A 25,271-nucleotide genomic window follows, 5' to 3' on the forward strand; every position below is an offset into this window, starting at 1 on the left:
AAAAAAAAAAAACATATCCAAACCCCAGTTCCCTATAAGTCATCAAATAGTCATAATGTAATAATATCATACCAATCTAACTTCCTGTTGTCTAGCAGTCTAGCATATGTGTCTTGAATCGCACATATTCTATTAGGAATGACTTGGCGGTTCACGTGAGGGGAAAAGCTACAGTTGGTTATGTTTCCTGCATAAATGTACTCGCGGGACCATCGGAGTGAGCCTGAGCTCGCATAAACAGCTGTGTGCAGGTGTGTTTTTGGTACCTTGCTGTGTCTGAGCAGCGCTCTTGCCACACACAGTAGTTGCCGCTCCCCCACTGAGAAGTTCTCTCCGTTCTCCGTCACCTCGGAGTCAAAACCGTGAGGTAACTGGCTTACCTGCAAGCAAACCGAACATGGCACGACCTTTTAAAATCAGCATGAAAACGGAGAAAACAAAACTCACATTCATCAGTCATCCAAGAGTCTGGATCACAAGATACAAATTTGTACACAAAATTGTACTCATTACAGTACAAAAAACAAATATGTCCAAGATCAGCAGACTAACTTTGGAAGATTTAACTAGCATTGCCCAAAATTTCCAGGAATAAGTAATTTAAGTAATTTTAAGTAATTTAATTAAACCAAAGATTTGACAGTATCTTTCAAAAGTTTTTAATTATTGTTCAGTTTTTTCCTCCATGTTTTATTGATTAATATGCAATAATCCTGAAAGACACCTGCATCACCAATGAAAGAGCCACCAAACCATCTTCACCCAGTGAGCACATGGCCAATTTTCCTCTAGTCATCTGGGTTCATTAGGATGCAAAATGTAAAAATGTTCCAATATCAGGGATCTCACTTCGGAACATTTAATCAGTGTTGCCTAAAATCTATGAAATTCGTTACATTTAATTATTTGACATTGCTGTAGAATTCTCAAATCTGATTGGTTACAAGATGTTGATTCATTTTCTCTAACAGCAGCTCTGACAGTACTGCATCTATCACACAAATCACAGGTTTATATTAATGAGCTTATTCTAATGTTATCGAGGATGTGCCATATAATCTAAGCCTGATAATCAATGGATTTGAAAAAAAAGAGTTTATTTTAAAGATGTAAAATCGGTAGAACTTTTTGTAAGGAGATGTTTATTTAACATTTATGGAAGGAGTCTCCAGTGTCAGTTCTTTGTAACAGGCTGTACATTGTCTGCCATGGGACAGTCTTCAGGACAGAGGAGTTTGCAGTTTCTGCTTTCTTGGTAACATGACAAGCTGTATAGCTTGAGGTACAAGGTAAAGTGGCAACTCGATGGAACTACTCTACAATAGTTTCCAGTGAAAGAACAGTCACTTACATAGCACTTTAACTGAAATTGTGTTGGCCTGTTACTGACTGCCCCACTTTTTGCATATAACGTCAGGTCTTTTGTACTTAATGCTTAGTGCAAACTCTGTACTAGCAAATTGAGGCCAATTTTGGGCTGACAGACTTTCAGCCACCTTTAAATCAACCTTGCCAACACTGACCTAATGTCAGATATTCTTTTGGGTCAAGGTTGGGTGCCAGATTTGGGTCAGCGCTGGCAGGGTTGTTATGAACGGTGCTTGTGGGTTGTTATTAAAAGTGCTCCTTTGCAAACATTGGCCCAACATCAGCCCAAAATAGCCATCCAAACTTTGGGCCAATGTCAGCTGGGTTACCTGGGTTAGTTACTAGCTCACTGGTTAACATGATTTAAGATACTAATTAACAAAGAATAACAAGAAGAACAAGCTCAATATTTTTGTCTTATTATCTTCAAGAGAGAGAATAAAGAGAGGCTTATGAGGGAATGACTGTTTATAACTGCTATAATGTAAGTGACAACAGGAACTAATTTGCCTCATGAAAGTTCCACAACATGTTGTGGTAAACTAATTTAATAAACTAAAAATTTGCATGGTCAATAAATTGCTGTGGTGTGAGAGGAACAAAACACTTTGGGACATGCTGTCATTGCAAAATAATCAACTTCAGAGAAGTAATCCACATGACATTTATTATTTTCCTCTAACAACATGTCCTGAATTGTTTTACTCCTTACTTTACCAGCAGATGCAACATATGCACAGTCACAATTTTTGACTCTGACTTCTGATATTAATAACTGTCAATTTCCACTAAACAGCTGCATTTTGTTTATGCAACCTAACTTTGTGCAAAACTCCCACATTCATCAGTGATCTGAGAGAAACTGAAGCTTTGGTTAATTTAGATTCAAAAAGCAAAGATGATTGAAGTTCTGCTAATGTTTTAATCAGTGTTTTTAATTACACAGAGGATTCAAAATATGCACTAATGCTATTTTTTAGCATTACTGATGTTACTAATTGCAAATATATACCTCCTTTGTTTATGTGATTTAACAGACTCAGGCATAACCAGAGAGAAAGTAATTGAATCATCATGGAGCTAAAAGAGCACTGCAAATTTTGTTCCAAATCATCAGTAATTTGACAGTAAGTGCAAGTTTTGTGACATTAGCAATATACGTTTTAATTAATCAACGGCATAATTTTTAGATATTATTCATTTAAATGATCTTTAAAAAAGTTTTCCTCCACTGCTGCTAGTTTATTCCTAATAGCAGTGATTGCAAATTTTCACCTGCTGACTGCACAATTTTGCTTATATGACCAAACAAAACCCTGCCACCCACATTAGCAGGGAAAGAGGAACGAAACCTTGCTTACATATGACTAATGACGTGATCAGTTTTGGTCTTGGGAGCTCTGAACCCCCACATTCATTAGTCGTCTGAGAGTGAGTATGGATTCAGTATGACTCGGTTCATTAGGATGCCAAAAGCAAAGATGACCCAACATTAGCAATCTATTAAACCTTCATGAAATTTAATCAGTGTGGGCCAAAATCTACAGAAACCATTGCATTTAATCAAACTATTCAAAATGATTGGTGCTATCTTTCAGAAGACTTCCTCTTCACACTACTTTCTTTCTCTCTTTCTTTCTTTTTGTTTGATAATATCAATAATACCCTGTTCCCAAATGCCAACTTCATCATTTTGTTTATGTGACCTAACAGACACCAGTTAGAGGAATGGACAGAGGAATTAAACCACCCAATAAGTGCATGCCCATTTATGTATCATCTAAGAGTAAGTATGGATTCACTGAGACTCAATTTGTGAGCATGCGATAAGCAAAAATGAACAATAATTAGCAATTTGCTTTTGTTTGCAGATGGTGTTAGAGATTTCCAATTTTCAGCCCTAGCAACCATATTTACCCAACGAATGCAAGGCCAGTTATGTTCCTTTAAGCTCTGAACTCCCCTATTCATTAGTGTTCTGGGAGTAAGTATGGATTCAGTAAAACTTTAGCCTCATTAGAATGCTCAAAGCAAAGATCATTGAAGATAAGCAATCAAATCTGGCTGGTTTGAACAAAATCTCCTACAATTAAAGGAGCTGTTTGTAATTTTTAGAGCCCTCAGCTGCCTGAGAGGAAAATAGTAAGATGAGTGAATTCACTGTTAAGACTTTCAATTGACCCCTCCCCCTCTGTTGAAACAATGCACGCTTCTTGAGTTGCCCTTTATGGAAATAGGGCATGTCTGAGCAGCTCTGTTCTGGTTGGGGGCGGAAAGTCCAGAACAGGTCCAGAAAAATGTAAACAAATATGAAATATAGAAACCAGCCATATCCTATGCAATATAACCAATCACAGTTTTCCTGAGATACTTTTAAAATTATTTTGATATGATTACTCCAAATCTAGAAACACTTCAAATCAGTGCTCTCTTTCAAAGTTTCCTACTGTGATGTTTGTATTTTAGGAGTTCCAGGTTTGCTCACATCCTCTTAGCTGGCTGTGGCATCGTCAGGAAACAAACCTGAACATAATTTGTTGAACTCTGCACCTGAGCTCTCCTCACTCACCATGTCTTTGATGTGTGTTTTCTCCAGTGCCTCCCAGACCTGCGCATCCGTGTACTGGCCCCACGGGTCAAGGTTTGACCTGAACACAGAAAAAAAGGAACATGTTGTACCAGTCTGTAATGCCAGGCCTGGGCAGATGCATGTCTGAGCTGTGACTGTGATGTAAACAGTACCTGACAGTACCAAGGAAGAGAACAGGCTCTTGGGGGATGACTGACAGCTTGCTTCTCAAGGCTTCCAGGCCTACGTGAGCAATGTTGACACCATCGATGATGATGGATCCCCCGCTGAGCTCCACTAGTCTGAAGAGTGCTACACCAAGTGAAGATTTACCTGAGGAAACCAGAGGGCAAAGTCTTTACTTATTTACAGCAGGGCTAATCAAAACGTACAGTACTAAGAGCTGATGCAGTACCGAGATCAGTAACAAATATATAACTTCCACCAAATGATGTAACAGGGGAGAAAAGGTGAAGCCGCTTGAATGAGTGGAGAAACATCTTCAAGACTGACTCGTCATATTTGTTTGCTACAATTCAGCATTTCAAATGACCTCGCTGAGCAAACATTAAAAGGCATACACACCTGAGCCAGTCCGGCCGACAATGCCCACTTTCTCCTCTGGGAGAATGCTGAAAGTGAGGTTCTTCAGCGCCAGGGGTAACTCGGGCCGATAGCGCATCTCCACATCCTGGAAGCTGATGCTACCCTTCTGTGGCCAATCGGATGCAGGGTCAGAGGCGTCTCCGATCTGCTGAGGTGCTTCCGCTTCCAGGTTCTAATCATGCAAAGGTCACAAATTTGCTTTAAAGCCTGGACTGTACTTGCGTTTAACTACGTGTACTCAAGCTGCCACGCGTATCCTGTCGTCATTTGAAGCGTTGCTTATACACGTCCTCAGAAAGTAATGCTGGGCATCTGCATGATGCTACATAAATAGTGGGGGTATAACAGTATCCATACTTTGTCTACAACTGACTAAGTTAACTAGCATTGTGTCTCAAATTATATACATATTTATTATTCTACACCGTTTTTGAGTACTAACAGTAATTGGCTTACCTATTACATTTAGTGTTTGAATTTTAAAAACCTCTCCTGTAGCCTTCAAACCTACAGAAAGGTCTGTTTTGACAACTAGAATGCCAGTGTATTAGCAACATTAGCACAAAAAGGGATGAGATATTCTTTACAGACTTTTTAGACATGGCTTATGTAAATAAAGAGTCAATGATGAAAACAGAATGCTTAAAGATGAATGGACAGAGAAGTATGTGGTTATTCTCCCTGTGTCAAAAACTCAGAATAGATGTATCTCATCTGTTCAGTGTCCATGACACTAATCAAAAGTGGTAATAAAACAAATCATAATCACTTTGAATTATCTTAATTACAGCCTTACTGTTAATCATTAAAAGGTAACTGTCCTGTTAGTTGCTTTTCCGGACATCTGGAAGTGAGGTATTTTATGTAACTGAATCAAATTTTACTTGAATACGTCTGAGGTATAGCATTTTTATGAGATGTACTCCTGTTCTGCTTATATGAGAATGTGGTCAAATGTGGAGCGTCACACATGTGGAGATGTCCACTTAAACTCAGCAAGGATGTTTCCGCACAGTGTGTCCCTGGAGTGTAATGAGCTGATGGCCTCTGAGTGCCGTGCTGGTCCAATACTGAACCCTCTGTTCCAATACTGAACACTCTGTTCCTGTGTGTTTGTATATTCACCTTGATGTAATGATTGATTCTCTCCACTGATGTAAATCGAGCCTCCATTTCAGACAGAAGTCTCACCGTGAACTGAAACAGACCTGTCAGCTGGAATAGAGACATGTCACGTTGGGTCAGAAACATGTCCATGCCAAACATATAAACAGCATTAGCCTCTTGGGTAAAGATAGCACTCATAGATTCAGTGATAGATACAGATAGATACAGTGTTCTGAATGCAAACCAAACACTGTCCACATTAAGATTTTGTAATTACAAAAACAATCAGTAACTAAATAATCAACATATTGCGCTCCTCTAAATGCAAAGTAAACAATAATATCATTGTGATGACCCTTCATGAACTTAAACGTGTGTGTGCGTGTGTGTGTCTGTTTTGAGGGTTGAGCACCTGCACGGCATAGGAGATGGCCAGACCGGCGTACGCTGGAGAGATATGTCCATGCATGATAATGATCAACAGAGCCACGACGGAAGTGAGTATAATGCTGATGAGGTCTAAACGCACCGCAAGCCAGCGCATGGCACAGCTGAACAGGTAGTAGGAAGCCTGGTTAGTGTCCAACAGCTCCCGATATCTGGACAAACACACAATGTGCTTAATAACATTTGTTTCTTCTCTGCATATCTACTGTACATTTCCCTCATTTGAACCTTTCTTAACATTAAAGGCAAAAAAAAAAAAAAAAAAGTTTTCCAATCCTGTTCCTGAGTCTGCCCTTACAATCGCAGAACATATTAATTTTATGAACATACTGATTTACAACTATTTCAATATTAGCCACATTATACAAACAATATACTGTATGTATAATATTTATTTACTGCAGCTATTAGAACTTAAATCAATTTCTTTCATATTAACAACATAGCAGTAATAAGTGAAATTGTTAAACTGTAATTTACTTGCTTTAAGTTAATGACTCCATACAAGTGAGACTATTAGGCCTATAACTATAATCATTTATATGTGTAACTATAACAAATTTGACAGTGACTGATTATGATTTTTACAAGTGTAATATATATATATATATATATATATATATATATATATATATATATATATATATATTTTAAAAACTTCTCAGCTATACTTCATGGACTCAATCTACAGTAAATAAAAGAAATGCGTAATCTGATCTAAACAAATTATCTAAACTAAGTAGTTAATAGTAGTTAATTCTCCTGGCGGTGTCAGTTAATAGTGTCATGTTAGGCAGATACAGGCGGAGGGCAAAAGACAAATGGGAAACCAAAAAAAAAGTAAACATATTTGTATATACGCAGGTACAAGGCAAATGTAGCAAATATGTTATAGACTCATATGTAATATACAAGGTCATGTTTTCATATGAAAGCATATTATCACATAAATATATAGAGGTTTATACCTTTACTATTAATCAAGGGTAGAATGTGTAAAATGTATACAGTATATGTGGAGAAAAAGAAACACACAGCCTGTACAAATCCTCTCTCTTTTAATAACAAGGATGTCCAAACAGGGCTTTACTGCAGATGTCAGAGGCATCGCAGACTCACCTCTGAAGGAAGTCTGGCCCCCTGCTGTAGGCATGGATAGTGGACAGACCCTGCAGGCTGCTGGTGAGGTGAGAGGTGAAAGGCGACTGGCTGATGTTCTCAAGCCTTTTCAGTTCACGAATGAGCACCCTTTCGAGACAGAAAAGAAAAAAAAACTCAGTAAATATCTCACACCTTACCCCGGTGTCTCATAAGTCCCACTATATTCTCAGTGAAACAGGACTGAAGTGTGACCGATCATAGCTGTCCAGCTGATCACACCTGCCATGTGACAGGTTAGTAACTTATAAGATGGACACCCACAGGGGACAATAAGTGTGCTGCTGAAGGCTTCCAGGAAGAGGCTGTGTCATTGCTGCGGCCTCAGTCCTAATTTATAGGGCCTTTTATAAGCCCTGCCACTTCAACGCTAAAACCAGCAGGACAGCACAGCCTCGGCTGGCAGCGATGTGAGAGATGGGCCTTTATTGGCTAAAGGTGGGCTGATTTCTACTTTTAGACACGGAATAAAATGGGCAAAGGCGGCAAATAAAAGGACTGCTATGAATCACCCTTTTCTCATTATAGGGATTGGGATGAGAATGAGAGAGAAAATGGACAAAACATGAAAAGAATAAAAAATACCCTGCTTCTGGAAACAGAGGCTGTTTACAAATGATGTTCTTTCAGTTAATAAAAGAGCTGCATGTTTGGCTGTTCATTAGAAAATCCATTATCAGAGAGAAAATAGTTTGGAGAATTAGGTTCAGCTGAGCTTACTGCTGACAATTTTTCCATAATCATCAATTCGTCACCTATATTATCCTCAGCATCAAAATAACTAATAAAACAGTTAATAAATCAGCAAAACCCAAATGAGGTAAAAACGATTCCTTTATAATAACTGACCTGCAGAATTACACAGAATTTTGGTTTTTGGTTTCATTTTTTATTTTGAGTGAGAAATTGCTCGACATGAAAGTTTTAACTGTAATTAAATGGCAGAAAATACCAAAGAAGGGCCAACACTTTTCCTTGTTAGAAAATCCAGATTCTGTTTTGCAAATTTGAAACAACCCCAACACAATACTAATTTACATTTTGGATTCTGATATCCAGTTCTTATCCTGTTCTTACATTTTATGATGCAATAACCCTTTACCTCCATACATGACAAATCCAAGGTGACTTTTCAAATATTTTTGGGTGAAGAAATTGAGTTGCTGAACTGAAATTTGGGACGTTTCCTAGTTAATTTCCTATAAATTCCCTTGAAACTTAATTTCTTTAATTGTTTCCTTTCCTCATATTTTACCGCCTCTCTCTGAAAATATAAGGAAAGAAGGCAAGGAAAAAAAGCACATTAAAAATCCTACGCAATCATGTTTGCAAAATGAAACATCCTTGCTCACTGAATCAACAATCTAATGCAACCTCAGTTATTGATACACATACACAACTTGGTGTGATTACTCACTGAATAAACATCACTGATAACGTTATTACACACACTAATTCTGTGTTTGTGTATCTTCTTATCATATGATTTACTGGACTTTGCTGTGTTTTGTCTGGGAAGTGGAGTATTTATACAGTGTGCTTATTGCACAAGGTACAATAAAGAAAATTCTATGTAGGAAGCGCCTGTGTACACTTGATCTAGAAGCCTTGATTCCTCTGAATGCATTTTAAGAATTGATATGTTTTTAAAGATTTTTGGGTCATGTGTTGAGGGATGTAAGATTGAGAAATCAAGAATCAGAGTATTGCGATGCAACCCACACATTTCTCAGGGTGCTCATGTTCTGAAGGTGTTTCAGTCTATTACACTTCCTTAATCACTCTCCTGAGCACTCAGCTGAGGTCTGAACTCAAAAAACATCTTTAATAAGGGACCAAAGGAAGTTCAAGTTCCAAGTTCAAGGTCCAACCTTAAATTACATATAAACCAGTGGTGCCTAACCTGGAGATGCGATTGATGATGTAGAAGAAGGCCGCAAGAGGTATGATGGAGAACAGGAACCATGGGAAAACAGCGCTCACCACTCCTAGACAGAAGAGCACCAGTGTCATGTTCTGCAGCAGCAACTCCACCTGAACAGCCAGGCGCACATCCACTGCAATGAGAGCGAGAAAATCAGCGTAAAACAACTCCATCTAGCTGACAGGAGAGAAGGGCTGGACAGGGAATTCTCACGCTAACCTTCATCTATGTCTTTGGAGAACCGAGTCAGGATGCGTCCTAGGGGAGTCGTATCAAAGAAACGCATTGGGCTGAGGAGGAGAGTCTTAAAGAGCTTATCGTGTAGAGCCGAGGCTGCCCGCAAGGTACACTGCAGCACACAAACACGCATTAATTATTAAAATGTAACCTTTCATAGTGCAAATGCTAACAAATCCACAATGCAAACAAGAAGACAAAAAACATATAAATGCATTAAAGAGAGAAAAGTCTTGTGAAAAGCACCAGGGCACGAAGAAACAGAGGCCCAGCAGGGGTTGAACAAAATCCCAGAATGCTCGTGGTTTGAACTGCTATGCACACAATCTAACACACATATGTCACGCTGAACTTACTTGAAAGAAGCCATTTCTTGCTTCTTACAATGTATGCAGAGATGAAATATTATTTTGGAATGTGCTCTTCTATAAAAAGCCCTTATATAACATGTATCCATTTAGAAAATATCAGCAAAAACCCTTCTACAATTTAGAGATTTTTTTTTCACTATTATAAAAAGACACTAAATATTCCCATTCCCATAACTGAAAAATTAATGAACATTAGTGGCACATGGATAGAAAAGGACATCAGCTGTCCATAAGGTCCCTAATGCACTGTCAGGCCTATTTAATGGGGAAGAAGGTTGCGAGCGACCCAGAGAGACATAACACACACAAGCCCTTTCCTGCTGAGAGCCATAGCAGCGGACAGATAAATGGATTTAGCCTGCAGGCAATTTCAATTACAGAGCGGGGAAAAAAAAACCTAGAAGACACACAGCAGATAAAATGAGAAAGCAGGCCAATTAGCAAAGGCCACGTCAGTGGAGCAATGAACCCTTATTAAAAAGCAGAAGCAAAACAGGATGCATGACCTCTGGTAATGATTTTCTTTAAATTGGGGAATATAAATTTGTGTTTAAAGGTTTATTGACCCCGCTGTGACACAACCTATGAGTCAATGTGGTATCGGTGTACCCGACCTCGTGAACCACCTCTGAACATTTGAAAAGTATAGCTCAACCTGTGCTATACACTGAAGCTTCATAATAGGAGGTTTGGGAGACTGTGATATAAACATTAATGTCAAATAATGTTACCCTTAATGTAAGTTTCCATGACTGTGATGTATTAGATGAAACTAATTATTGAATGTCATGTAATCAACTGCAATGTTATGTAATTCACATCACAATATTCACACACAAGGAGTAGTTCATAATTGTGAAATTGCAATTACAATTAAATTTTTTCCCCCTTTATATCGACCGACCCCACCTCCACTGATAAACTATATATACCTCATGTATTGTCTTTCAAAGAAAAGGGATAGTGCTGATTGGCTGTGTAGCGAGTACAGGTAAAGCTAATTTTTGGGCCAGAAAAATGTTAATAGAAGCTTAAATGGAAATGTTGTGAGAAGCATGGCCTACTGTAGAGCAATACCCAGCAGTATGTATGCTCAGGGTACAGGAGTCATCAAAACTGACTTCACTGTTTTCTTAGAAATAAGAATATCTATGACACATTTTTTTGTCATTCTTTAAGATATCCTGACATATTGGTGTCCACAACACTAAGACACAAGGAGGTTGCTGTGATGTTTATGATCATTTGTTTACTCAAACCTTTCTATCTGTAGATTGTAGAACTCAGATTTTGTGTCTTAGAGTCCATACATGGAAGAATTTGTGCACAAAGAAAAATGTTATTGGGATTCATATTCAATACTGTATGTACAGTATTTCCACAGATTTTATAAGCCAAGTAACAAACAGAAGGTAACTGACTGTCATTTTTCATAAATGTTCACAATTAATGCTAGCCAGTTCATGAGCTAACCTGAGAGGGTTTTTGATTTTGGACTTCAAAAAGTCAAATTCATAAAGGTTCATTAAGCATTACTAAAGCTACGCAGTTAGCTAACATGATCAAGCTAACCTGACAGGCTTTCTGATAGAACTTTGAAATCAAATTCATAAATGTTCATTGACTTAACAAATAAATCTAGCTAGTTGGCTAAGATGAGCCAACCTGATAGACTGAGAGGGTGTTTTAGTCAAATTTATCAATCTTCATAATCTTTACTGCTAACGGCTGCTAGCTGGATAATGTCAGCTAATTTTACAGGATATCTGAGCATGTGATTTTTGCTCATAAACTTTTGAATGGTGTTGGAAAACCCTGGCTTAATACACTTATACATTTCAGAAATGCATTAAAATGTAGTTGTGATGAATTCTTCCTTTGTCACTAGGGTGAGACATGAGACAAAATCCAGACGGTAAACTCAGACATGAAGTGTTACCTTGACAAACACGATGCCCCGCACACTCTTGAGGAAGAGCGTCACTCCCATGGACAGGGCGTAGATGCTGGAGTAGTACTGAGTGTGGGGGTTTAGTCTCATACTGCTGCTCACCACACTCTCATTCCCCTGTAATACTGTTACATTCTAACACACACATACACACACACATACACACACATACACACAAACAAATCCCAAACTCAGTCATGTTTACAGAAGGCAGCGTCAAAAATAGATGCGGCACCAGCATCTGGGCTGTGATTCTTCCTCAGAGAAAATTATGTTCATTGTGGCATTTCTAATTAGTGCTGGGACTAATGTTCGCTTTTGCCAAGCAGCAAAACACAGATTTGTTTAGTGTTATAAAGAGGCATTAAAGGATTGTTTCACCCTGAAATACCAGCATTGCTAACAGCTGTGGGTGAGGGAGGCAGTTATGGCCTTATAATGGCTTCTACAATCTTTCTATTATTATCAGCATTAGCTTTCCAGCTGAGGCTCACTCACCCCACTGCCCTGCTTGATCCAGTGGCTGAGCCACCAGTTACTGAAGGCTATGCTGCCTGTGGTGAAGAAGAAGAGCAGGATATTGATAATGAAGGCCAGGGGTCCTCCAGCAGCCTTGACGTAAGTGGCGTAGACGGCCCAGGTGACTGCCCCATGGCCCTTCTCCTCAGCCTGCATGAGCTGGTCTGTGGGATGGCGTATCAAAGAGTACGGAGAAAAGAGCACAGATCTGTGAGTCATTTCTTGCCTAAAAAGTCAGCTAAGCAAACCGCGCTATTGTCAGATTCCACAGCCCTCACCTCCTCTCGTTCTCTCAGCGGGCTGCTTTCCTGCCGTACTGATGACAGAAGTGCACAGCGCCGAGCCCTTCTCCTCTCCCCCCTGCTGGTTTTTCAAGTTTTTCCTCACCAGGTTCTGAGAAAGAGAGAGAAAGCGCATCAAAGTATGAGCTAAAAATTATGGCAGCTAGAACAATGAATGTTAGGTCATTAAATATGATAGCGACAAGGTCTTATAGGTACTACACTCATAGATCAATGCACTCATAAAATATAGACACCAGGAATGAATTAACATTTCTAAAACAGCAGCCTTGCAGGCCACGCTTCATGAATTGTGCAAAAGGCAATATGAAGCACTCCATAAGCGAGTGACCCTGGTGTTTTCCCCAAGCATGGTGGCAAACTGTACCTCCTGCTGTACACTAGTGTAAAGCGTGGCGTAGTCACGTCCTCGGGCCATCAGCTGGGCGTGCGTGCCGTGCTCCACAATCTGCCCGTCTTTCATCAACACAACCTCATCACACTCTGCCAGGTACTGCCAGAGAAGAGATTTAAAGCAAACATAGTGAACCAATCGATAAATAGATGGAAGACTGGGAGGATGTGAGAATGCTCGCATGGATAAAGATTCATAACATGCTATAATGTCCCTCCAGGGAAATCTGTACCAGAGGAACATATAAAGGCATTAAAGTCAATGTATAATAGAACAAACACTTAAAGCTTTAAAGGAATACTCTGCAACCAAATATCTGTCTACTGCATCTATAGTGTATGTACAAATACCTGAGAGAAGAATTTTGACACATTTCCCTCTACCTAGAAAATTAACCCGAGATGTGCTTATATTTGAAGTCTAAGGGCAGTTGTTGAACTCTGTCAATAAATGTTAACGAAAAATACTTTTTCAGAGGTAAGCATTTGTGGTTATGTGTTATGAACATGTGTTATAGTATGTTATCATTTTTGTAGTCACAACTTGATACTTGCATGACACATGCGCCAGATAATTTAAGAAGCGTCTTGTGTGAGCACTTTGTAACAGTCATTTTTTCCCCCAGTTTGGTCTCACCAATTCCCAGTCACTAGTTAACTCTCCCCTATCACATAACAACTACCAGCCAGGGGAGGGGCAAACACGTTTCCTCTGAGACACATGAAGCCAGCCTCCACATCTTTTCAAACTGCTCCTCATGCTGCATCACAGGGCTATCTAAATAAGTGATTTATTAAGGTACGTGCACTAACAGCTGATATGAGACAGTGTTAGTATCAACTGTAACGTAAAATCTATGTTGTGTGCTAGAAGCGTCTAATTGGAGTGAGCCAGATCGGCCCTAGTTTTGAATGCTCATAATCCAAAGCATTGTAAAAAGTGGTGGAGGGCCATGTATGAAATCTCTCTCTCTCTCTCTCTCTCTCTCTCTCTCTCTACATATGTATATATATATTACAAATACCCTGTGATTAGCACCTTATTCAGTGCCTGAATCAAATTAGCAGAATCTCCATACATTTTTTTTAGCCTTTAGTTCTGGTATTATTGACCCTGAAAAGTCTGCAGTCACATCACCAGTAAAGACAAGTGATCCAGGTCCATTGCCAGCTGTACTCGCTCAAGCCATGAAAATCCCTCCACCATGTTTTACGGATGAAGCAGTAATGCTTTGGATTATGAGCAGTTCCTTATTTTCTCTCCACATTTCCTCTTTCCATTTCTCTGCTACAGGTTAATCGTACCTTTGCCCTGTCTCTAAGATTTATTCTCTCCCTAGAACTCTACAGCAGAATGTAACCTGGTGTTTCTTTTCCCTGGGACCTCAAACAATGGAAATACACTGAGATACACTGAAAAATATCACGTAACATACAGTGTTTGCCAAAATACATTACATTAGAAAGCATTAGATAGACAAGATAGACTTTTTGAGACTGTTCCTATAGTAACAACTTACAAGTCCCTGTGTATAGGAACAGTCTCAAAAAGTTTTGAGAATTCAATCAGACTGTATTATATTACTAAATTAATAATAAACTGCATCCTTTCTATAAAATACAGTATGTTTTATAAATGATGCAGTATATTATTAATTTAGTAATATAATACAGTCTGATTGAATTCTCAAAACCTTTTGAGACTGTTCCTATAGTAACAGCTTACACAGGGACTTGTACAGTGGATGTTCCACTTGAACAGATTTATAAATGTGTGTAATTCTTCATACGGTGAAGTTCTCTGTGAAGACATGTTTTATTTAACGACACACCCCAGGAGTCACCAGTGTCAGCACTTTGTAAAAGACATAGGTAAAGCTTTAACTTTTAACTCATGAAAAGCTGCAGACAGGCTGATGAGGGAGCGACTGTTTATAGCTGTTATAATGCAAGTGACAACAGAAACTGTATGTTCCTGTATGTTGCGTGACATTAAGTAGTGACAAGTATGACATGTTGTTCTTTATTAAATAAAGATAAATAATTAGGGACATGCTGTTATTGGAAGATAATCAACTTTGGGGTGGTAACAGTAACTCTTTCAGTTTCGTGTCGCATCATAAAGTTGTTTATTATTATTATTATAATTATATGTGAAATAAATGAAACTGCTTGAAACTATGATCCATATATTCTCCTTAAAATAAAATTTAAAATATATTTACAGTATAAGGTGTATGAATTATGCAATAGATTTTTAATAAATACATTTAAAAATGGTGGCCATGTTTCTGAATAATTCATTCTCCTTTTTTCAGCCTCATGATGATCTCCTTTACTGGATTTGACACTTGTTTGATTCTTAGACGGCAAAAGCTTTTTTACATGAACGAATGATGCAAGAGCATACAGCTGGCTAGAAAACAAGTGAATATAATTACTCATGGTCCTTAGGGAGCTGTGTAGGACAGCAACTGTTCCAGATAATATCCCCATGTGAGGGTTTTAGTTTACTTGTGCACACTGGTACACTTACTCTCTATAAATGAACGTACCTGCAGTTGGTGTGTAACAAATATGACAGTCTTTTCCCCGGCCACACTGCGAATGGCATTGTGGAAGAGATGGGAAGACACGTGAGCGTCCACGGCACTGAGGGGATCATCCAGTAGCAGGATGGGTCTGTCACTGTAAAGTGCCCGGGCAAGACTCACTCTCTGCCTTTGACCTCCGCTCAGATTGGCTCCTCTTTCCCCAATCTAGATACACAGTGTGCCAGTGGAGGTTTCACTTACAGCAGATCTTTTTTTATTTACAACGGTTCACGAGGGAACAGCAGCAAATAACAATAAAATGGCAATAAATTTCAATGAAAGTCATTATGACAAGCCCAGCGACAGTGCACTGAGCCTCATTACCTCAGTCATATCACCGTAAGGTAGCTCAGTGATATCAGGAATTAAACAGCAGGCCTCCAGAACAGCATTATACCTGAAGGGAGATTAGGGAAGTCAGAGCCAATTTAGATTCATAGTCTTACTTCCAACATGTCTCAATTTGTGCACATGAGGCAATGCTTCTTCCTAGCTGATTCCAGACAGCAGGTCTTACTTTTCCTCCACATAATCTTTCCCAAACAAAATGTTCTCTCTCAAGGAACTGTTGAGGATCCAGGCCTGCTGAGCAGCATAGGCAAAGCCCCCGTTCGCTGCCACTGATCCCCCAAGTAAGGTCATCTGTAGAGAAAAGAGAAACAGGTTGTGCTGAAGATGACCTTTGTGTCTCAGACAGCTTGACCCATTCTGATCTCAAGGGCCATGTCCTGCAAGTCAGTGCACAGCACTTTTCTTCTTGGTCGCTTGTCCTGAGTGCATAGCTCAGCCTTCCAGAAAGGTCACAGAGATAAAGGGGCGTTTCACACAAGAGACCACAGACAGAAAAGGCTCTGATGTGCAGTGTGTTCTCTCACCTGTCCCAGGAGAGCAGACAGCAATGAGCTCTTCCCGCTGCCCACAGCACCACACACTCCTACCAACGCGCCCTGTGGACACACAGCTCAGTCAGTGCCACTCAACTGAGGACTGATAAAACACCTCGGGTTAGGCCAAAACATCCTCAAAACTAGCACAAGTTCAGGTGCCAAAACCTACTAGACACAAACTAATAACATAATTAATTAATATTGCACTGTGTTGTTTTAAAAATCCTTTTCCCTTTGGTCTATATTTAAATATATAAATAATTCTAAATATAAATATTAATTGTTTATAAATAATATATGGCACCATTTTCTGACTTGCAGGTTTGCTGAACTCTCCAAACATTTTTCAATCCTAAACTAACACCTGTCAAGCTGTCTGTGCAGATACACAATGAACCTGAATCTCCTCATAGTTACACTGTATACCCAGGACAGAACATCTGGGGAAAAATGCTGAAAAGTGAGAGAGACAGTGTGAGATGTAGGTGGTACCTTGCGGACTGTGAGCTGGACACGATGTAGGGTTTTGTGCAGAGGTGGACGCACACTCTGGGTGGAGGAGATGGTGCTCTGTGGGCTCTCCTGCTCCATGTGTGTGAGGAGGTGCTCGGCATTGGGCTCCTGGCCTTTTGCTTTCTCATCCTCTGAGCTAATGTAGAGACTCAGCTTCTCCCTCCGGAGCACTCGACGCATGCCTCCTCTTTTCCGGGGCGGCTGTGGCTTTGCCCTTTTGGTCGGTGGGGGCCGAGCTTTATTCCATGCCAGTGTGGCGTCTCTGAACTCCACAGCATTCTCAGGATCCTCCATTTTGTCTAATATGACCTCGTGATCCTCCATCATGAAGAGTCTCTGTAAGAAAATGAGGAAACAGTAGCAAGAAATATATAGATAAGTGCAAAAGTTAGTATTCCCTCAGTACAAAACCAAAAAATGCATAATTTACTATATACTTACATGAAATTTAGAGTTATTTGGGTATTAATTGTGTTAATCTGGTTAAAAGTTTGTATCTCTCTTTTTAAATCTGATCTGTTCTCACTACTCTAGATGTCACACACAGATCTTCATTAAATCTTGCCTTGATTATGCCTTACATTATGTATTGTTGTCATTTGAGATTTTTAACATATTGGAATTCTATTGTTTGTAGACAAATTAGAAAATTGCTGAAAAACATACTTAAATGAAATTTGGTGGACAGTTGCTTTGCCTAAAATGCTGACTGGCTACCATAAAAACTGACTTCAAGACCTGATTGGTTGACTGAAGTGTTTGCAATTCACCTGAAATCGCTTAACAGCGACAGCACCCTCTGACAAACCACGCACTGCCAAGGGTGTAATCTTTAGGGCAAAAGTCATAGAGTTGAAGACAGCCACAACAGTGAAGGCCTGTAGACACAAAGATATGCATAGTGAGAACCATTCACCAAAAGAGAAGGAGAGGACGGGTAGTTGGTTGTTTTTTTTTGTTTATGTGTACTAAGTATGGAGTATATACTTTGTAAAGTGAGCATACCTGTGCTGCAGTGAGATCGTTGCCCAGGGCCATGTGTAGAGTGAATGTACACACGCTGGCAATCACAACAACGATGGGAGCCACACCAATGGTGAGACTTTGAACTAAACTGCCTTTTTCCAATATTTTCCTCTCCTCTGATCGAACCTCTAAAAACACAAGCCAAGAGTCAAGAAGAGTCAGAATAGAGACAAACCCATTTTCATCTCTAGTACCCAGAGTGCTCAGAGATGTTCGTTTATAATGGCCAGACATTGTTCCTCCTGAACATAGCACAGACAGAAAACCAGAGAGGGAAGACTGATCTTCATGCCTCGAAGCCCTAAACTTGAATGAAGTGCCTGATGACTATTGTGAGCTGCTAGTTTGGAATGAAGTGCCCTGCAGCAGCCTTCCAGCACCAATGTAGTGTTTGTCTTCTAAATAGCTATGAACAAGCCATTTGGCTGGATGATGGCCAATTTCTCCATCTTCCATCCAAAAACCACCCAGAGCCATGGCCATAACCTCTACAAAGCCTCAGTGCATCACTGATGTGTTCCTGTAACTCAAATACAAGGCACTGTGGAGTAAATATGTGCTTAGAATGATAGTCTAGTCCATATAGTGTGAGAAAGGTAACTGAAGACAATAGCATTGCTCATGACCGTGCCTTATTGATCACTGAAATTACACTAAAATATTAAAGAGGCTAATTACATCTTAAATCACTGTGCCCAATTCAAGTCCTGGAGGGCCGGCATCAAGCACAGTTCAGTGAATTACCTTCAACACACCAGTTAATAAGCAGGTTTAGTAGGTGTGCTAGAGCAGGCAAATCACTAAACTCTGCAGGACCCCATCCAATCAGACTGACGTTTTTCACGCCTGTCTAGGAGCAGCGGTTCTCAACTCTATACCCACTCCATGGAACAGTTTGTAGGTCAAAATCTTGAGACGGTAATTAGCATATCAAGTGATCAATAGCAAAAACGAGTAGTCACGACTGGAATCAAGGTCTTCACAGACAAAACATGAGATATTAAGGAAATACTTTTAGCGGTAATGTTCTGGATTTCTTTCTTTCTCCTAGTCTTCAGCCTTTTCTTGGAGGCATATATATTTGCATATTCACATTTGCCATGAAAATCCTGTTACGCAGCATGTGATGTATAGCAATTCCACATACAATGGATTTGATGGAATTTATGTTTCAAGCACTTGAACAGCTCCTGCATTTCTGAAATGCTCTAAGTCTGAGACATTTCTCTTTTTCTTCATCTTCTTCACTGACATTAGGCTTTTCTTGTTGTAGGACAAATAGTGATCAAGCCGCTTTTTTTCCACGTCATATACTGACTTCTCTTTACACATGAGCGCTTTCAATAATTTTGTAGGGAACCGTACTGGTTTATTTGGACTCTGGCTCTGAACCTTTCCATTTAGTGTTCATTAAATTACCAAGTAAAGGGCGCATGTGATAAATGGGGCTTTAGATTTAATTGATAAAATAGCAATACAATGATGGTACACCATCTTGTACCACGATTTTGACTCTGAGCCCTATGGCTTCCCACTCTCTGGACCCCATCTGTTTCATTTCCAACTTCTATCCTGGATAATGGTTTTCTGCTTTTTGTTAACTCTCAATCTTTCTGTTTGGTTACTTTCACCTGTTCACCTGGTTTTATCTCCTTGTAAGAGCTCATTTGTGAAATATAATATGTCTCTCTCTCTCTCTGCAATTTTTCTCTCCTGCAGTGCTTTCCTGAGTTCCACTTGTGGCCTTAGGCCTGTTCCTGCAGTTTCTGGTCCTGTCCCTGATCTCTTTTACCAGGTCTATAAGTGTGGATTTGGCTTTCTGAGTCTGCCTGTTACCTGAATCTGCAGCTTTGAACTTTCACAGTGATTATTGCAAAGCCCTGCTTATCACTCACATATATTACAGCCACCTTCTCCTCTAAGCTGCCAGCTAAGTGAAATCTCTCCTCAGACATTAGGTACCAAAGAGTGTTAAATGCTTTTTAAATTAGCCTTGTAGCTCGGGGACTTTAGAAAGCCCTGATTGATGGAATATTCAATGCAGAAAAGCCTCACCAAGAAGGTAACTCAGAGGTACTTTAAGAAGCCAGTGGGAGGAGAGAAAGGGCAGCTGCCTTTCTGAGAAAGTGAGAGCATGCCGACTCAGCTGCAGAGCAGAGGGGAATCATGGCTTACTGTGGACGTTGCTGGCGAAGGCTGATTCCCAGCAGTACATCTTAATGAACTTGATGCAGCTGAGGATCTCATTCATCAGTCTGATACGCCAGTCCGTGACTACCACACATTTCTTGCGGAAGTGGGCAGTCAGTCGGGAGGCCAGCATCTGCATGAAATGGAAAGGGGATACACTAGAGTGTGAGGAAGGTCCAGAATATTTAGAAATGAACAGGACATGTAATATGATTATGCGGAGTAAATATGTTGTTGAACAGAACAGATATGTCCAAATATCCAATAATTTCGGTCATATTCAGAGTTGGCAACCCAGTCTGATATTTGTGTCAGTACTTATGTGGGGGAAAGTTCTCCATATTCGTATTCCATATTGCGTAGTTTTGCTATGCAGGTGCATAACTTAAATTTCTCAGTGGCCCATTCAGAATATTAAAGTGACCCGCGTGCAGTCCAAGCCTTTCTATTTCACCTGGCAGCCATGTTTATTACCTACCTGATTTTATCACTACCACTGGCTTCATGTAAAACTGGACTTCCTTCTAAGGTGGGAGCGTAATGATATATGTACAGGGTGACTATGTAGGCTACATAGGGTGACCCACGGCTGAGAAGCACAATGTTTCAGAGTATTCTTTTATTTCCTTGACTTAATATTTATGTTATAGGATATGCGTTACTAAAGCTTTCAGTGCCATGGCAGTCTAGCACATAAAACATTAAGTGCATTGCATCATTACTCACCATTAATGGATAGAAGATGATAAAGATGGTAGAGCCAACTATTGCGGTTGGTCCTAGGAAGTAGGTGTTGTAGGACAAGGCGAGAAGCCCCACCAGAGGTCCTCCACCTAGCAGGCAGCCCAATGAAACAGCATCATATATCCGCTGGCCGTCGCTGGAGCAAATGTTTATCAGCTGAAAAAACAGAAGTCTAGATGTTAACTCAGCTCACTGTTTCCCATCACACTCTAATTACACACACTGAAACTGGGTCAGACCTGACAAAAACATTCTCAGAAGGAAGTAAGCACAGATATATAGTGCTATAAGTATATAATCTAATCTAATCTAATCTAATCTAATCTAATATAATATAATATAATATAATATAATATAATATAATATAATGTATCTTAGAAGAAGTATTATCTTAAATGTAGGTCTAATGCACATTTATTGCGTTAAACCCTTACAGTCTCAGCTTATTATTTATCCATTTACCAAAAAGCATATTATCCATTAACTACTATGAATTAATTAGGAACTACAGCGACACCAATAGGAAAGCTGTGTAATTATGAGACTGAGGAATGAGTCTGGACCTGCTAACAAATCCTTGGAGTTTAAGCAGTTAACATTTGGTAAGCAAAAGCTGCTTTAAAGTGTTCTTAAGCATTAGAGAGAGTTGAAGGGTTTTTATTGTCATTCTAGCCATATACAAGTATAGAGTAGAACAAAACAGTGATCTTCAAGGCCTTGGTGCAACATTACAGCGGTCACAGAGAGCAGTGTACACAATCAACTCCATGTAGCGCAAAAATTGAGGGAGACAAAGTGGCAGCGCACAATAGACAATACAATAGTACAATACAAAAGTGAACAGATAAATAATAAAAAAAAGGACAATACAATAAATATAACACAGGACAGTAAATACACTGCATAAAAAAACATGGCTATCACTTAATTAGACCTAGTTGTAGGCAGATTTTAATACTACTTGGCTCATATTAAAGGTGCAGTACGTCACGTTTAAAAGTATTTCTAGACCTGCAACAATCATATACAATGCTTTCTGAAAGATTTTAGAAACACTTGCAATGAATCTGGTCAAGAAATGAGCATTTTAAAAGGAAAAAGGCCATTTGACTGACATTGCAGCTGACCAATCACAGAATAGCTTGTCTGCAAACACATTTACTGACTATTAACTGCGTCACCCCTTTTGGAACAGCTCACTGTGTCACAAAACTGTAAATCTCAGTGTTGTAATGGATTTAGCTAGTTTATTTATTTTGGGCTTCTGTTTAAATTTTTTCTGGCCCTGAAATTAGCTTCACCCCCAAGTCTGCTGAGCTCTGCCACTTTTGTGTTATATGGACTTCTAACAGACATCTTGGTGTTGATTTCCATTTCAACTGCAATTCACCTTAGAGGTCTCAAAAAATTACACACTGCTCCTTTAAGACTAACAACAAAAACAATGTAGTATGCAGACATATGAAACAGCATCCACCACAGATTATGCACGCAATATGTACCATAAACATGCATTGTGTAGCACTGGATGAGAGGCATGGATGTTTTCTCACCTCCCCTGTGCTGATTTCTTTAGTGCTGCGCAGACGTAGGATTTTCTCGAAGGCAAACGTGAGCGCTGCCCCCCTCAGGCGTGCGGCCGTGCGGTAATTAACAGCCCACACGAGAGCCATCGTCCAAGAGCGAATCAACTCAGTGAGGAATATACCTCCAACCAAAGCCAGGCCGTATGGAAGCCACACCTCTGAACTCTGAGCATACTCCAGCAACGCTCGGATCAGCAGAGCCTGCACGGGAAAACATTTTTAATGTAGAAAATATTTAAGATCATTTTAAAGGCATCTTTGCTTCACAGCATTACTTTATGTGTTCCTAAGACTTTTGCACAGTACTGTACATTTTTTCAAATTCCTTAAATTAGGAATAAATTCCTGCATTAGGTAAGATCAGTCAATTCTTTCTCTAACAGTTAAATAGGTGCATTTGACATTTGAATGATTTTTTTTTAAACTCCTTAAGCCTACCCCCAATTCCCACCCGTATTCATGAAGCTCCGCCCCCAGGATCTACAGCGGCCTTTAGAATAGAGTGTCTATAAAATGACTGACAGGAGGCATGTCCAAACACCTACAAGCATTCCGGACCAAAAATCAGTTTTCCAAACAGGTTTCTCAGCTACGTAATACTGAAGCCATGGGTTAAACCTTTTTATCACTTTTATTCTATTATATTTTTAATCACGTTTATTCTATTTTATCACATTCGTCTTCCAAGTAAGAGTAAAAAAAAAATATATACTGCACCTTTAATGAATGCATTTACTATTTCCTACTAGTATGTTAACAAAGAAGCAACCTTCAATTCATGAACTTTATATCACTTGATTACTAAACCTTACGTTAAGGTTTTACCCACTTTCACTGTGTATGTGCTTAGCAGTATAAATGAAATGTTTCACTCTGTGAACATCACCTGATAAAGTCAAGGTCAGATGTGAATAAATACACTGTACAACTGCACTTTCTTTGTGCAGGACATGAGGATATCTTAGTCAGTCAGTGAATAAAGAAACAACCCTCCACAGTGCGCTGCTCTCTGTTCATTTATTAAAACAGATTTCATACATAAAAATCTAACAGGAGATGATTGCTGTGAGTCTCATACATTATTTATTATTTTCAAGCCACTTTCTTTTGCAGCAGAGCATTTCCTCTCCAACCAAGCTGAGATTTAGATGATTTAAAAAAGCTCTTGAACCGATTCTTTAACTTCTTTTCCAAAATGAGGCTTAATGTGATGAGCTAGCATATGGTCTGTCCAAAACAACAATCAGGAAACAGTTCAATGATGAATGAATGAACAATAATGGCTAAAATGACCATTATTTGGTTCGTTATTATTTATCACAGTTATTCTGTATTAAAAACAAATCAGTTTTGGTTCCCTGTATTATTTTATGTTATAGCATATATAAATAGTCATTCCTTCACCTTCTTTTGAGGTTAACAATACAAAAAAAATGCAGTTTGCCATGTTACCAAGAAACCAGAATGTGCATACTCCCCTCTGTCCTAAAGACTCTTCTGGGGCAGAAAACTTACTGACCATAACAAAAGCACAGAGACTGGAGACTCCTTCCATCTCCTTACAGAATACATCCCCAAATCATTACAATTTGCAATCACTATTTAAACATGATTAATTGTACAGTTCTAATAGTTATGGTTTTATTATTCAGCATCAGTCATGTCATAGATTAGGCAGTACTTGACCTTTGTAACTGAATTTAGGTGGCAGTGAGAAATAAATGTGCCATTATGCAAGTATTAATGCTCTTAGATCCTGAGTGGACACAACCTAGCAAACAAATAGGAAAAAAAATGCACTAAGTGGTCTAGTCCAAAGTTCAAAAAATGTTTATTTAATATTCACTCCCTGTTCAGCACAGGTCACGTGTATTAAAAAGCGTTTTAAAATCTGAGCACACTTTTAATCTAAGTAACAATATCACATTCAATCACTAAAAGTATGAGAGACTTCATTCTCAATCAGCATGAACTACTGAAAGATATTAATATTTAACCACATAAGGGAACCCTTAAATCTTTGTCGAGCACTCTGTGTGTGTGTGTGTGTGTGTGCATGCTTGTGTGTGTGTTTGTGTGTGTTAGGTGAATATCCTTAATCTTTAATTATTATGGTGTTTACTCTAACATGGAGTTTGTCTGTCCATATCTTAATGAGGATGTTACTCAGTTATTAAGCTTGCTCTGCACTGATGTACGAGGGAAGGAGAATAAACAAGGCTGCCACTCACAGGTCCAATGAAGGCAGTCACTGTAGAGATGAGGAGAAGGAGTAAAGCCACCAGCATGCGCGTCTGACAGAACCTCCAGAAAACCCGGCAGAGAGACGCTCCATCTCTGCCTTTTCTCTTCAGCTCTGCATGCCACAGAGCCTGCAGCCTGAACCATGACACACACAGAGACACACACATCAGCATCAGCACTTATTAAACACCACAGTGATGAACGAATTGAACAACAATCACAAGGAACAATTTTTCCATTAATCCTGTTTGTAGCTTTTACATACCTTTACAGCATAAAACATAAATCTTTGGTGCATTTAAGCCTCTGAGCTAGTAATCAAAAGGTTATCATGTCAAATATATCAGCACTGCCACAGTTGAGTTCTTTATCTACTGGTTACTTAGCTTTATCAAATATAACAATGCATGGACAGGATACAGGCAGAGTGCAGCAGTAGGTGTGCTGAATTATGATTCAATTCAAATCAATTTGATTCGTGTCACACTTTTAACAATAGATGTCACAAAGCAGCTTTACAGTAATCAGGATGTAG

The 25,271-nt window shown here is 39.3% G+C and overlaps 1 protein-coding gene across 1 annotated transcript in view; it reads right to left on the bottom strand.

Annotated features, from left to right (window-relative positions):
* The window catches only part of wu:fb13g09 (ATP-binding cassette sub-family C member 5), a 34,695-nt gene that overhangs the window by 3,592 nt on the left and 5,832 nt on the right, over nucleotides 1-25,271 (bottom strand). The window contains exons 5-28 of the mRNA XM_053236780.1: nucleotides 24,724-24,871; nucleotides 22,460-22,693; nucleotides 20,889-21,062; nucleotides 20,148-20,295; nucleotides 17,952-18,100; nucleotides 17,717-17,824; nucleotides 16,926-17,282; nucleotides 16,422-16,493; nucleotides 16,064-16,188; nucleotides 15,871-15,943; nucleotides 15,508-15,711; nucleotides 12,927-13,052; nucleotides 12,536-12,650; nucleotides 12,237-12,421; nucleotides 11,727-11,873; nucleotides 9,399-9,528; nucleotides 9,159-9,312; nucleotides 7,217-7,345; nucleotides 6,063-6,249; nucleotides 5,669-5,758; nucleotides 4,523-4,715; nucleotides 4,111-4,270; nucleotides 3,938-4,016; nucleotides 267-380 (exon numbers count right to left, since the gene is read on the bottom strand). Coding sequence (XP_053092755.1) covers nucleotides 267-380; nucleotides 3,938-4,016; nucleotides 4,111-4,270; nucleotides 4,523-4,715; nucleotides 5,669-5,758; nucleotides 6,063-6,249; nucleotides 7,217-7,345; nucleotides 9,159-9,312; nucleotides 9,399-9,528; nucleotides 11,727-11,873; nucleotides 12,237-12,421; nucleotides 12,536-12,650; nucleotides 12,927-13,052; nucleotides 15,508-15,711; nucleotides 15,871-15,943; nucleotides 16,064-16,188; nucleotides 16,422-16,493; nucleotides 16,926-17,282; nucleotides 17,717-17,824; nucleotides 17,952-18,100; nucleotides 20,148-20,295; nucleotides 20,889-21,062; nucleotides 22,460-22,693; nucleotides 24,724-24,871 — 3,601 coding nt within the window. The remainder of the gene's footprint in view (nucleotides 1-266; nucleotides 381-3,937; nucleotides 4,017-4,110; nucleotides 4,271-4,522; nucleotides 4,716-5,668; nucleotides 5,759-6,062; nucleotides 6,250-7,216; nucleotides 7,346-9,158; nucleotides 9,313-9,398; nucleotides 9,529-11,726; nucleotides 11,874-12,236; nucleotides 12,422-12,535; nucleotides 12,651-12,926; nucleotides 13,053-15,507; nucleotides 15,712-15,870; nucleotides 15,944-16,063; nucleotides 16,189-16,421; nucleotides 16,494-16,925; nucleotides 17,283-17,716; nucleotides 17,825-17,951; nucleotides 18,101-20,147; nucleotides 20,296-20,888; nucleotides 21,063-22,459; nucleotides 22,694-24,723; nucleotides 24,872-25,271) is intronic.

The sequence above is a fragment of the Pangasianodon hypophthalmus genome, chromosome 9 (genome assembly GCF_027358585.1).
Source record: "Pangasianodon hypophthalmus isolate fPanHyp1 chromosome 9, fPanHyp1.pri, whole genome shotgun sequence".
Lineage (NCBI taxonomy): Eukaryota > Metazoa > Chordata > Actinopteri > Siluriformes > Pangasiidae > Pangasianodon > Pangasianodon hypophthalmus.